Source organism: Sipha flava, unplaced genomic scaffold (genome assembly GCF_003268045.1).
Source record: "Sipha flava isolate LNK unplaced genomic scaffold, YSA_version1 207_pilon_pilon, whole genome shotgun sequence".
Lineage (NCBI taxonomy): Eukaryota > Metazoa > Arthropoda > Insecta > Hemiptera > Aphididae > Sipha > Sipha flava.
Genome location: NW_020272813.1, coordinates 1,445,288 through 1,460,205, shown reverse-complemented (window position 1 = coordinate 1,460,205; position 14,918 = coordinate 1,445,288). Strand labels below are relative to the sequence as shown.

Here is a 14,918-nt window from a genome sequence, read left to right as displayed (position 1 = left end):
TAGTAATTGTTAAACGGGCAGTAGTATTATAATTCATAGCTGGTTGGATCAATTCAATCACTACTCCGTATACCGATCCACCACAGCACCACCCTGAAAAACCGATCCGGTCATGGTGCCACTGGGTCAAGCTAAACCACTCGTCCAACACGTGTCGTTCTGAACGGTCCGGCGGTTTTCGGGGATCGTCGTAACGCATTTGGATTGCCGTTTTCAGAACCTTTGAAGAGAAAACCGCGAGCGATACGCCCATCGGGGCACGATGACGAGTGCAATCGTCCCGTCGTCGCCCGTGCAACTGTAAACGTATCGGTAAAAACAAAACCACTGCGACCGGGGGTGGGAACGGAGACGAATCCGACGGAAAACCCGTGGCGGCGAAACGATGACGTACGAAACAGCTATCGCGTACGTCACGGGGTCTCGTCGGCGACCTGGTAGCCCGGGGCAACGCGGGGGCGGAGGACGTCAGATCAATTTCCTCGTGTGCCGCCGCCGCCGCTTACGACGACGACGACGACGATGAAGTTGTATCTGCAGTGATCGGCCACCGCGCACAGGCGAAAAAACGAAACAGTCGCCGCCGGCACGTAGACACTGTGTTACGCGACGCAAGGGTTGATGGACGGCCACGTACGACACGACGGGTTGACGCGGCCGGGCGAACGTTCGTTCCGTCTAGGGACTATGACCGCGGTGACATCGCGCCCACCCGACACGTCCCTGCGATCGTACGACGTCACCGCGGAACTCGCCGACACGGCTGTCCGATATTCACCGGCCCCGACCGACCAACACGCGCTTACACCGACCGATATTGGTCTCGGTCCGCGCCGTCTTCCGAAACGAGTTTCGACGTCATCTTTTGCTCCGGGAAGTCGTTTGAAAATCCCATCAAGTCGACGACGGGACAGCATTGCTCGCGCTTGTTTCAACACGGAATACAGACAAACAATTTATCGCAACACCGCCGTCCGGTTTAATACGATATTGTAAAAACGAACGATTAATAACATCGAACAGCTGCGAACCTTAATAATATATGACGTTTTAATCGTCCGTTAACGGTAATAGAACGAATAAAATAGAACCCTGTGTGGTTTGATTTCACACATCGATTATTAAACCACACCGTAGGTGATTTCATTGTATGGTGAAAATTTAAATGTCAAAAGTGAAAATGTTCATGATAACATATACACGTAATAATACAGCTTTGAAGAATGAAATGCTGCGATTCTACCGATAACTACGGCAAGACCCCAAAACACTTAAGCATCGAATTATCATATTCACCAGGAAGATCCACCTACCGCCCCTTAAAACTCAGAGGCGGATCTAATACTCCCACAGAGAGATGAAATTAAAGTGTGTTTGTACTATCGATAAGGTTCTTAAAATGTTTATGATTTTAATTTTAATTTTCACGAAAGTGTCTTATTTTACTGAAATTTAAAATTTAAAGCAATTAAGACGAATTGAGTATAAAATATGAATAAATTACTGGTTTGGTATAATAGGTATTTTGACGTGTTAGAATTTTCTTAAATATCCTTGAATTATAAAAATATGACCGAATTGAAAACGAAATCACTTGGCAGTTCGATTTTAAGTTCCTAAAAAAAACTAAGAATTTAAAAAATTGATAGTAGAAATAAGAAGAGTTTTTTTTAAAAAAAAAAGCATCAAAAAAATATCCACCCCTCATATTTAATCCGTAAAAATATTCACTCCGTAAACTGCCTTCAGATTAATGATTACAGGCTGTTTGCCGTAGCTATGTCTCGGGCACCGGTGCCTACTATGATATTATAAGAGAGAAAAATAGCTGAATAAAAATAAAAACAAAATTATACGTGAATAATATCCGGTGGTAGCAAATGATAAAAATAATTTCAGAAGTGCTCATTTTAAACTTCCTAGGCAAAAATTTGTACCTATCAAAACACTATGTGTACGCGCTTATTATATTCCGACGCACGTATTTTGTTTTTTGCTCCCTGCCTCCCTATTATAATATTCTAAACGCGAAAAGTAACAATAATAACATAATATATGCGTGTTCACATTCCGAACCCACGAGAAAATGGCAAAAGTATACGGGTCGTGGTTTTTAAAAATATTTATTTCAAAATCCAGTCCCACGTGTAATAAAAAAATAAAAATATTGCATCGATATCGCTCGGTATAACACTCGAATGTTTGATGCGGGTTTCGTTTCATATTATTTTCTTTTTTTTCAAAATGAAATATTATCATAATACGAGTATTTCATGAATTCAAAACGTGTTGGTCGTTCACAACGACGTGAATACACGTACTGCAGTTATCTCGTTATTTATGTAAGCTGAATAATAACCCCAGCTTCCACCGACAATGGAAAATTAATTTTTACAAACATAATACGTTCACTGTCAAACACGATATAGTGCTTCGAATTTGACACCCGTTTGGCAGGTGTACACCTGTTCCGGTATCCTTTAAAAAATAAAAATCTACTTTTTTAGATTAGAAAAAAAACGATTCCGAATAGCAAAATGAAAGAGTCGTTTTTTATACTTCCGTAAACTTAAAGAAGATTGAATATATATTTGTACCCTATCTGTCCCTCATCCGTTTAAAAATCGAATAGAAAGCAAAGACGAAGAGCTATGTGTTCGAGTATTCGGGTACACCATTATGTGAACGAAAATTATTACGGCTGAAAGACTTGCTCCTTTAAATATAAAAAAGTAAAATCTATATACTTATGTATACATGTATGTATATATTATATTATGTATACGGTTTTGAATTCCGAATAAAATCTAGATTATCCAGCCTCCGGTGGTGTAGGGTGAACAACCGAAAAGATTAGGACGGGTCGAAAAAAAAAAAAAAACATAATAATTATTACATCACAAGGGAAAAACGTACAGCAGCTATATGTGTATGTAACACAATTATAATACAAAGCCATTAGTTTTGTTGCAGGCACTCCGGCCTGGGAGCACTCGGGATAGCGGCAAAACGGGGGTGCATGCCGCAACGTGCGTTTGTCAAACGATAATAATTAATAAAAACCGAGAAAACACGGTTGTTTCCGTTTTTAGAGACAGAGCACTGGGGAAAAAATATAACAATTATAATATAAGCCCGACGTCGAGCTTGGCTTACATTGGCGGATAAATTGGCTGAATTAATTCGTCATTCACCGCGTATCAGCCGTACAAAACGCACGCGTTTCAATGTTGTTCTCAGTCTGTGTTCTATTTTTATTTTTTCTCTGCAAAAAAAAATACCTATGGAGTCGTGCTTGGTACAAAAAAAAAAAAAAAAAAAACAGATAGCTTAATTAAATATTTCCATCACCATACCGAATTCTATTCAAACCCTGAAGTATAAAAAATATTGGTAATTATAATTGCTAATTAAATAACAAAACCGAGATATAATTTACTGATGATTTCGAGCTCCCCAGCTATCAGCCTATTAACTTAATTACATCGATAGTGCGATTAACATACACAATGAATAATAAAACGCAAGCCAACAAAAAAAAAATCAACAAATTCTATTTCCTCCAATCGTAATCAAAGTATCTCAAGCGATGTTTTCGAAATCAGCCAAAAAAACCCAAACAAACGTAATCTTTCATCCAACGAACTACCCACGTCAAAAAATAATAAACCTCTATTTGTAACTTCGAATAGACATGTATACCTTGATGTAGACGTCGGTCTTGAAACCTATCTTGATCAAATAAATACCTAGGCAACCTAGTAGTGAATTAAAATTAACCCGAATAAATCCTTTCATGTAGTATTTACTCTACGTAAAAAAGAAACTCCATCACTGAAACTGCAAGGAGTGGATATTCTCACAATCTCACAGGAAAAAATGCCTAGGACTTACACTCGATCAGTGCCTAACCTGGGGCCCCCACTTAAAAGCAAAACGTAAAACACTAAATAACCGTCTACATATGCTCCACCCCATATTTAAATCCAAATTATCAATTCACACTAAATCAATGTTATGCAAATCCCTATTAAGGCCTATCTGAGCTTACGGCATACAAATCTAGAGTTGCGCCAAACCAACCCAAACCCAATCCATTCAATCCTTCCAGTCAATCTATCTCCGACTTATAGCCTCAACCCCCCTGGTATATAATTAACAAAGCACTACATAAAGACTAAAAAATAGATCCAGTAGACCAACTAGCAAAATAATACTATACGAAATTATATTCAAACTACAACATCATCAAAACCCAATCATCTCACACATATCCTCACGCATACTATCCAAAAATCCTCATCGCCATCTGAAAATACGATGGTGTTGAGACCTCCTAATTTAACTTAAATCACGTTCCAAAGGGTTCTATCAATGGATAGGCTCTCTCATCAAGGTATTCTGTTATGTAATAATATTGTATAAATGTTTTATTTACTTATTATGTTTTTTTTTTCAAATACAGATTATAAGTTTTTTTTTAATAAAAAAAAAAAATAATAATAATAATAATAATAATCCGTAATAATATAGGTATTATTATTATTAATATTATTATACAGGTGCGCACACGTGTCACGCAAGTCTTTGAAATCCGATTAACAATATATATAATATATACGAAGCCATTGGTAACGATGACGATGATCATAATATATTAACAATAATGATAATAATAATAACATAGATACAATGGCAGAACCTCGAATAATGCACAATTGATTGTCCGAATAAGAGGCATGGATGGTACTCCGGACCAATAATCTGACCAGTGATATAAATCATTATTATTAAACACCGCGCATAATTTCGCCCTTATGAATATTCATTAAAATTATGGAATAAATTCCGAAAATTTGATTTTCCTATAAATTTGTTCGCATAAATTTAACCACGATTTTTCTCTCGAGTGAACATGTTATACGAACAGCTAGAGGATGTTCGACATTTCCATTCCGGTATTTAAAATATGCACTATCATTTTTTTTTTCAAAGTTTATTACTTCACATACATGTGGTATTAATTTTGATGAATCATCTGTTCCTAATTAAACCTTTCTACTAGGGTGACATTTAAAAACTAACAGTACAATTTATATGTATTTTTTAGGTTACAAACTACGGAATAAACAATGTATTTTTATCTCAAATTTTGTTGATAATATAAACAGCTGTTTTGCTATGATGCTAAAAAATCAAAATCGCCGTGATCGGTAGCAAAATTATAATTTCACTTTCGTAATTTGACTTTTGATTTTTTTGTGTTATAGATACTTCTAACTTGTATAACTATAATATTCGTAGACGACTGTGGTTAGGTAACTAAAATCCCGGAAGCCGTGATATATTATTGTAATCGTAAATGCTCTCTCTCTTTCTCTCTTTCCCTGTCTTATAAATAAATTCCCTCTCTGCCATCCTACTGACGAGATACGGTCGGGGTTGAACCGAGCGCACACATTGACGACGAACTAGGTCATAGGTTTCGGCCATCCATCCGCTACACGGTTGATGTGCAGTCGGCTACAAATGCCAACGCAGGTCCGTTGGTTGTTCCTTATCGAATACGAACGTTTTATTTCAGTCAGTTTTCGTGTACAACCCCCCTTCGGCCGAGTTTAGTATTCGTTTTCGATGTAATAATACGTGTCCCTTCCGTACATATGATCCGGTAATAACGATGTATACCTGCAGTATTGATCCAACGCTGAGCAAATATAATCGCAATGGGTATTATTTCTTTTTCGACCCCGTTGAGCCGATGATTTTATTTGATTTGTTAAACAAAAACGGATAAAAATATAAATTCGATTGATTAAATGCCAGTGTTGTTGGCACAAATTTACTCGATCTCTCATCCTTAAAAGTGTTCATAATAATACCGTTATGTTGTGTCACGGATTTTCTTCGGGTTTCCGATATCGATTTGAAATGGTTAATAAATCCATTTTATTTTACAAGTGAATGATATTCGAATCGATTCTGTTTTATTACTAGATCACGACTCGGTGTACGGCAAGTTTCGTTCGAAACGTGACAATCATCAATATTGCATACATGTAATGGTAAAATTGTGGTACAGATATTAGACAATATAACAGCCTCAGACGCATATATGATACATTGCAAGTACCATTTTACGTATGATCGTTACAGGTCTATGGATATAATTGTCGCAGTTAATCCCTCGTACAGATTATCGCCCGACTATAGACCGAAACCTCTCTGCAGGTATTTAGGTAGTTCGATTGGCTCCTCCAAACTATTTAATAAGTAATCGTACTTGGTCATAATTATTATTACAGTTGTTGAGGGATTTTCAAGGCTACGTATTCGCTTAAAGATTATCAGTGTCTATGCATGTTAACGATAATGTTCTATACTAGTAATATTGTTTGACCGAGTGGGTAATGCTTCCCGTTTTTTTTTTCTTTGATTACAGGTGTACAAAGGATGGCCGGTCTCAAGGAATGGCTGTTGGTTTTTTTGTCCATGCATTTTGCTCATTACTGTTGGTAAGATAAATTTATGTGATTTATGTAAACATATAAAAGGATTAATAAATATTACAATGACAAATTGAAAAAAAAAACCACCGAACGACAGTTCAAGCGGTCATACATATTCGATCTTTATTTGAGAACAACGATAATTTAAAATATAAATGTGTAAACAATCGCTAAGACTATCGAAAAAAATCTATTTCGAGACCTCAAAATATTTAAATCTCTTAAATTTAAATTTCATCACTACAAAGAAAAATAAAACGAACAGTAACGATGTCGTTCGTTTTTCTTACTAGGGAAATAAAAAAAACTACCATGAGTGACATTGACATACTGGCGCGAAACAAACTCTGAACAATATCCTTTATATTTGCCGCATGCGTTATAAGGTAAAATTGAATATTTATTATACGAGAGAAATTTTGTTTAATATAGCACACGGATTGACGATGATGCCTGTATTTACACTGGAAACTCTCAACACAGGTGTCAACCGAAAGTCAATTACAGGCACAAAGAAAAAGAGGTCTTGGACCAAATCTTAGGTCCCGGAAGCTACGACGCTAGGATCCGTCCTTCGGGAGTGAACGGCACAGGTAATACATGCGATCAAACATTTTATTATTTTACATGAATACTTGTGAGTTACACTCTCACGATACCAAAAAAATATTAATAACATAATAAATGTTAATTTTTATTCTTTTTTTTTTATAATTTATCAAATCTTAAAATCAATACAATGTTAAAAATTGTTTAAACTGTGCAGGAATGATTTATAACATATTTCAAAAACGTTCGATGATAATAATATCATATTTCATATAATCTCAATAATATTTGTTAAACAACGAAGGGCGATAAAAGAGATTGATTTTATCTATAATGGGTTCGTCACCACAAAGCGGCATCTTATTTCCCTTCATTATTAATTTTTTCGCTTTTCCCTTCATCGTTTTTTTTTTTTTTTTTTATATAAATGCTTTTACACTCTCAAAGTACTTAAGGCTTTTCGCCAAATTAAAAATAATAAAAAAAAAAATCCATGAGTACTAATACACAGTGCCAAATACCCTTTTGTGTTATTTTTATGCCTGTACATCAGAGAAGGATTTTATTTTTAAGTGGCCACTCATTTTTGCTTTGTCCACCCACCACTAAGTTTAACATCCAAAAATGTTGCTAATATTCCTTCATTAAATTAACTGCACCTGTACTCTCCCGAACTAATAAATATTTTTGATAACTAAAATTATATCAGAAAATTAGTATTGCTTATAAGATATATATAATATACTAATAATAATTCCTAGATTGGCCAGTTATTGTTAAAATAAACTTAATGCTACGAAACATCGAGAGAATTAGTGACAAAGAAATGGTAAGTGTCGAATCGATTAAGCACATTGGTTCACTCAATATTTTCTTTTCAACATTATTTCTGTCAACAACAAGAAATGTCACAACTATTATGATCGTTTAATCGTTTATCATATGGTTTATTAACATTTTATGCACTTCTATTCGCACCACAATTAATATAATAAACAATATTCTTATATTATCCTTTATTGGATTACATCTATTTATATTCTTAATAAGCACTTATTTTGTTTATTTGATCGTTTATTTAAATTGGCGATTCATAACTAAACAAAAATGTCTTGTTCAATTAATTTTGTTTTACGAGCTATATATTATGTTAATGAGCATAAAGACTAAAATATAATTAATAAAATATTGTTATGAATGATATCAAATATTTTTCTCAGAACACACTTCATTAAAAAATTCGTTCAATCCATTACGATTAATTAATTTTTTATTTTCTCAATGTCACAATATTAATATAAACGATAAAATCAGTTTGTTCATTCAAATGTTTTCCTCAATGATTCAACATCAATTTCATCTACACCGCTTCAACAACTCTTACTTGATTTAACACTATTGTTTCGTTATTTTGTATATTCTTTAAGCATGTCCACAGAGTCATTATTTTTATAATAATTAATATTTTCATTTTACCCCGTATAAATTGTTTCACCATGATTCTATTACTAATGAAAAAATAAAGACTGTAAATACCAAAATACCATCAATATATTGAATTAAAAGTCTCAACTCGTTTTGTTTATACACACGATTTTAAACGAATGTATATATCATAATATTTTCTTGTACCTACATATAGATTTGAAATGTTTTCAAGTAATGATTATTGCTCTTTTCTCCACCGTCCACACTTCATGCAATTTTAATGTTATGTAATTTTCTTTTATTAATTCAATTACACCTACCTAAAAATAATATAATTAATGCTTGTGGATATTATAACACACAAAATAAATAGTAAAAAAAGTTTTACATATTACGTCAATGGCATTGAATCAATTGTGACAAATATATGAGATATTATCTTAAACAATCTTGCTACTGCTGCTGTTGCAAAAATTGTAATCAAATTTATTGTATTTTGAACGATATCAAATTATACATAAATATATATTTAAAATATTTTATAACTCCCTAGATGGCCCAACAATCGTGCACATAAACCTATTTGTGAGAAGTATCATGACAATAAGTGACAACAAGATGGTAAGTCATCTTGTCTCTAGGTTGGATGCTGGTATTTTGAGCGAAAACAAACGCAATTTTTTGTTGTTTTATATGTTTATTTTTAGAGAAAAATATATTCTAAATTATATATTTATTAACGTAAAATGTTATCGACATGATATATTATATATTTGTAGATGGTCCCGTCCGCTATTATTATTATTATTATTATTATTATTATTATACTAACAATATTTCCTGAATCTTTCACCCGCTCTTGATGAACGTTTTATTTTGCATTCATAGCAGTTTTATTTTTTTATTTTTGTACATTACATGGAATGATTGTGTATAAAATAAATATAAACATATAGATGTTAAATAACGAAAAAAAAACAACAACAACAACAATTCTCGTAAAAACGCATATAAAAACACACTGTTTTATGTCCAATACAAACGTATGTTAAAAGAGTTTTTTTCCACGGTACATAATATTTATATATGTGTATATGTGTATAAACTTATCAAAATCAAAACAATATTTAGCGCAGTACTGTAAACCGACCAAGTGCAAGCTTGTCGTTTACTCGGTCTAGACGAGAAGAGAATCATAAACTGTATTATTTGTGGTAGATAATATTATAACACAATGTCTGGAGGCCGTATGAAATATGTATATGGATAAGCTCTGAAGACAAAACGAAATTTGATTTCAATACATTTAATAATTTCTTTGTTATTTACTGAAACTTATGTGGATTTTATACTCGTATAAGGAGCTCATCGGTCCGTTGTAAATACATATATTTGATATTTATACACACGATCTAAGTGGAAGAATTGTACGAAATCGTTTTTCATATACTGCTATTGTAGGAATAGTTTTTTATACTTAGCTTTAGAAATACACTAAATCCAGAAATTATTTCAAATACCTGGCAACTTAAACTTAACATAAAAGTGTCAAGAGAAAAAAATAAATACAAGTAAATCGTAAATCGTTTTTGATACAAACTATCATGTCTAACTGTTGTAAATTATCTATCCAAATCGTTATTAATCGCCGTCATGACGTACCGAAAACGGATTTATGTGCAATCGTATAGTACACATATACATATATATTCATACGAGTACCTATTTATATATGATATAATAATATATACAAGCCTACCAGGTCGTTTTAGATAGGCGCTATAGAATATGTATTAGTAATGCTAATGTAAGCAATATTATTGTTGAAGTACACACTGCGTACGTATATTGTTTTAGGTTTGACAGTAAATATATTATTAAACCTTAACCAAACTTGATGCATAGCGCTGTTATATTAGATTAACGATATATTATAATATATGGTCATATTATTATGCTGTGGAGGTTGTATTTATTTACTCCGTGGGTATACACTACATTATCGAATATACGTTTGCACCTACTATACTAACTATACATACCTTCAAGTGAGAACGAACCCGTGACGTTAAGATAATCTTTCGTACGTCGTCCCTGTGGTTTTCGTGAAACGCGAATCGAGAGAATTTGAATTTTAAAACTGTACTCGTAAACTTATGCATTGCAAGTATTTTATTTTTATTTTATGTTAATATTTCGGTTTTTTTTCACCCTTAGAAAATATACCCACAGCAATATTATTTCATGAATACGTAAAATCACATGTAGACAAATAAAACGCACACATCTGATAAATATAACACTAAACACAATAATTAATAGATTTTAAATTATCAGTTATACGATTTATTAATTTTTTTTTTTTTTTTTGTTTCTTTTAATATTTTTGAAAACCATTCATAATTTTCTCAATGAGAGCAAAATATTCGCTTATGATCGTTGTAGGTGAATGTTGTACCAGTCAAATATACTAACGAATTAAACAACAATTAAAAATACCATAAATAACTTAGTATAATTTTTTATACTTTAAAATTCATCATATTTATATTATATTTATATTTCGTTCCCACGTATTTTTTCTAATAGGAATTGGAATTCATGATTTTCTGTCATCGTCTATCTTACGCATAACGTAGACATGTTGACGTTTTCTATTTCCAACGTATTGATTAATCAATTTATGCGATAACGGTTTTAAAAATGAAAACTGATTTGAACTTGTCGAATTTTAAATTGATTATTTCATTCCTTTTTAAATTTTGTAATTAGCATACCAAATTATTTACTTTTGTTGATTTTTATGTATCCCATTTGTTTAATTCTATTTTAGAAAATTTGGAAAATAAAATCAAAATATTGAGAAAATTGATGAAAAATAGAATTAACGAAAAATTCAAATTGTTTTTTCAAAATCTTAATTACATAATTTAATCAATTGGTACGCTGAAAACGGAAATTGTATAGATCCCTATCTTGCTCGTGTGATAATCAGAGACAGAAAATCATGGTTTGCAATATCCTTAAAAAAATTAACACACACTTGACGATTTAATATAATGTTATTTGCGTACGGTCTTAAATCGTCAATTAATATCGTTTTGCAAATTATTTTTAAGATTTAAAAAAATTTGCTAAGCTTTTAATTTAAATAACTCAGTGTAAGCTATTATATTAACATCTTCATTATCAGTTAATAATAAAATATAATCAATTATGTTGAAAATACTTTATTACTTTTTTTTCTACTTCGCCAGTACTGATGCTGCTTATCAATGTCCCTTTTTAGTTCAATGAAACTTTTATTCGGTTATTATTTTAAGATAAACTCACGGGGAACCTTCCACTTCATTTGATACAATATTTAAATAAGTTTTATAAAGATTAATTTATGATCATAGAAAACCGCTATCTATACTTTATGCTTTTTTTCATCAAACAGTTCGATTTATAATAATTAACAATCCACGCATATTTACGCTTACTATGACTCAGAAGTTTGACAAAATAAGTACTTGCATATTTTTTTTTATTTTGCTTTAGAAATTAGATAGTTTATAAACGATAAATTTATTTGAATATTATAGGTTAAATTTATTTGTTTATGCTTCCGAAGAACATTGGATAAATTATAGGTACACCTATATGAACAGAATAATGATACATATTTTAAATATAAATATTTTATTTCAAATATAATTAGATGGTGATTTTCGGCTATAATTTTATACATTTGAATTTTAAATTTCACCAAATCAAAATATAATTACACTTGAAATCTGGACTTCTAAAACACTTTGTTTGATCATCGTATTCCATAGATTCATCGCATTTTCAATATAAATGTAAATGTGTTTAAAATACGAATTCAATTCTGCTTCCATTTTTGTTTTGCATTAATTATAATCTTGAATAATGACAAAACAATTCAATTTATTTTAATTTTCTATTACCTTTTCTAAATGAGATTCAATCAAACATGTTCATATTTTCGATTAAATAATTATTTTAACTTATACTGAATCGTCTAATTTTTATCCAATAAACTTTCCTAAAATTCAAATTTAAAGCAATTTGTTATTTTAATCCTTGAACATTAACGAGAAGTTTTCTGAATTATATTTTATTTAAAACTTATTTAACCGTTTTATAATTAATTTTGTTAAACAAGAATATCTTTAAAATCGTTCACTTAAATTTTTAACGGTATAAAGAAAATATTTTACTTTTTCACGAAGAAAACGAAAAATTGTTAAGGTAATTTCAACATTTCAAAAACAATCATTGTAATAACGAGAAAATAATTATAGACCACGGCACTCTAATATGTTTCGTAGTGATATTTTAACTAATTATTGTTATATATATATATATATATATATATGTATACATATATACTATATACGTATGTATAATCAATAAATATAATATTTAATTTTTTATATAACAATAGCTCCTTGAAAAAATAATTAAACACGGTCATTTTAATTTATACGCAAACATTATCCCATGAACAATGTATGCATCTGTATGCGTCCATTGCACACCCTGTAAAATTAAATCTTTAAAAGATAACGTTAAAATATTTTATAATATATAAATTATAGTGAATGGCCTAATGAATAGTGCTAGAATTTTTTTCTTAAAAGATATAAATAGTATACTTCCCGCCATGTTATTATTAGGTTACACTTGAGTTTTTTTTCTTTTATTTATTATTATTATTATTGTTATAATTTTCTTTTTTTGAAATAATGTAATATGTTATGTAGTATGCTGATTTGTTTTTTCTAACCGCTGACTATATTTTGTCGGTCTTTATTGTATCCCGCAGGCGACTCTCCCTGCATTGTGTTTGTCAACATGTTGGTACGGTCCATCAGCAGAATTGATGATTACAAAATGGTGAGTCGGGTGATGGCCTTAAATAATTTTTATTGGTTTTATTATTTTTAATTTAATTTTTTTTTTATAAAATATTATTATTTGGTTTTCTGTTGTGAGATTGCGCCCAATTTATTTGCGGATTTTATGTTTTTGTTTTCGTGTCCGTAGGAAAATGTCTTGACCAACAGGATCTTCAATTATGTATGTTATTCTTAATGCAATTAGGTCCTAAGGTCTGCTCGTCTGACGCACAACGATCAAATTGAGATTCGATTTAAGCATATCTTCACTTAATTACGGAAAACACAATATACTCGTATCACGATTATTATTAACAATAGTTATCTACGTACCGATTATTTTCTGTTGGACAAGATGTATTGTTTACATACGATTCTACGAATATTATTTTTTATTCTTTTTAAACATTTGATTTTCGTTATTATTCTGAATACTCATTACTTGTTTTTATTTTTATTTTTATTTTTAAAAAATGCATTGAAATGGTGTGTGTGTATTTAGGCATTTTTGTGTCTTGTATATAAATACATACAATATCATACATTTACATATATTTATATTTTTATATATATATAATACAATATTATATGTTGTATTAAATCATATACATATACATATATATATATATATCTTAAGTAGTATGTTAAATATTTCAATTTATATATATATATATATATATGTATATTATACCATGCTAAGTAATTAATACAATTTTATATAATTTTATGAAAATCAATGAAGTTCAAAGCCATTGTCGTAGAAATAAAAAAGTAAAAAATTTGTGTGCACCATTTTTTAATTAAATTTATTAGGGCACTATTTAAAGTGGTATTTTTGTTTTAAAAAGTTTTATAATATGAAAACGCGTTAAACGCATATAATAGGAGTACAACTTTTTCCGAGAACAAAAGATATAATATATGTTTACAATGGGACATCAAACGTAGCTATACGGAGAAAAATATGTATAATAACGAAAATAAAACACCGAATAAAGTTAGTCATTTAATTTTGCATTCTTCTAATTATAATTACTCTACGTACATAATATATATTGTAATTATTTATACAAAACTTATTCGTTTTAGAACTTTATTGCAGTTCGTAACATGTGACAAGTTGGTTTCCCTACATTATACTTTCAGTATAAATTTTTTTATTTCTTTTTTTTTTCGTACATTTGGTATTTTATTTTATTTTATTGTTTTTTTTTGGCACTATTTCTGATATCAACTCTGAACAGCATTTTTATGTTTCTCCGGACGTTATAGTTTAAATGACGGTCATACGGTCCAACGTTACCGAAACGATAATAATTCATACTCAATACATTTAATTTATGAATGGCAGCAAAACGATTCGTGGCTTTTAGAAAAGATATTGGATTTCGTGTGAATAATAATAAAAAAAAAAAAAAAAAAAAAAACACTACCTACATAATACTTAATAATTATTATTATTATTATTATTTTTTTTTTTGAACTTTTGATGTGTGTCGGATGTTAATACATAATTCATAAAAAA

The 14,918-nt window shown here is 30.7% G+C and overlaps 1 protein-coding gene across 6 annotated transcripts in view; it reads left to right on the top strand.

Annotated features, from left to right (window-relative positions):
• The window catches only part of LOC112682645 (glutamate-gated chloride channel), a 47,625-nt gene that overhangs the window by 18,828 nt on the left and 13,879 nt on the right, over nucleotides 1-14,918 (top strand). The window contains exons 1-4 of one of the 6 annotated variants that reach the window (XM_025553309.1): nucleotides 5,582-5,730; nucleotides 6,443-6,515; nucleotides 6,942-7,102; nucleotides 9,040-9,107. In XM_025553309.1, coding sequence (XP_025409094.1) covers nucleotides 5,727-5,730; nucleotides 6,443-6,515; nucleotides 6,942-7,102; nucleotides 9,040-9,107 — 306 coding nt within the window. In that variant the 5' untranslated portion in view covers nucleotides 5,582-5,726. Of the gene's footprint in view, nucleotides 1-5,581; nucleotides 5,731-6,442; nucleotides 6,516-6,941; nucleotides 7,103-9,039; nucleotides 9,108-13,320; nucleotides 13,392-14,918 lie in introns of those variants that run through there. The other 5 variants (XM_025553308.1, XM_025553312.1, XM_025553311.1 and 2 more) reach the window with 5 other exon arrangements.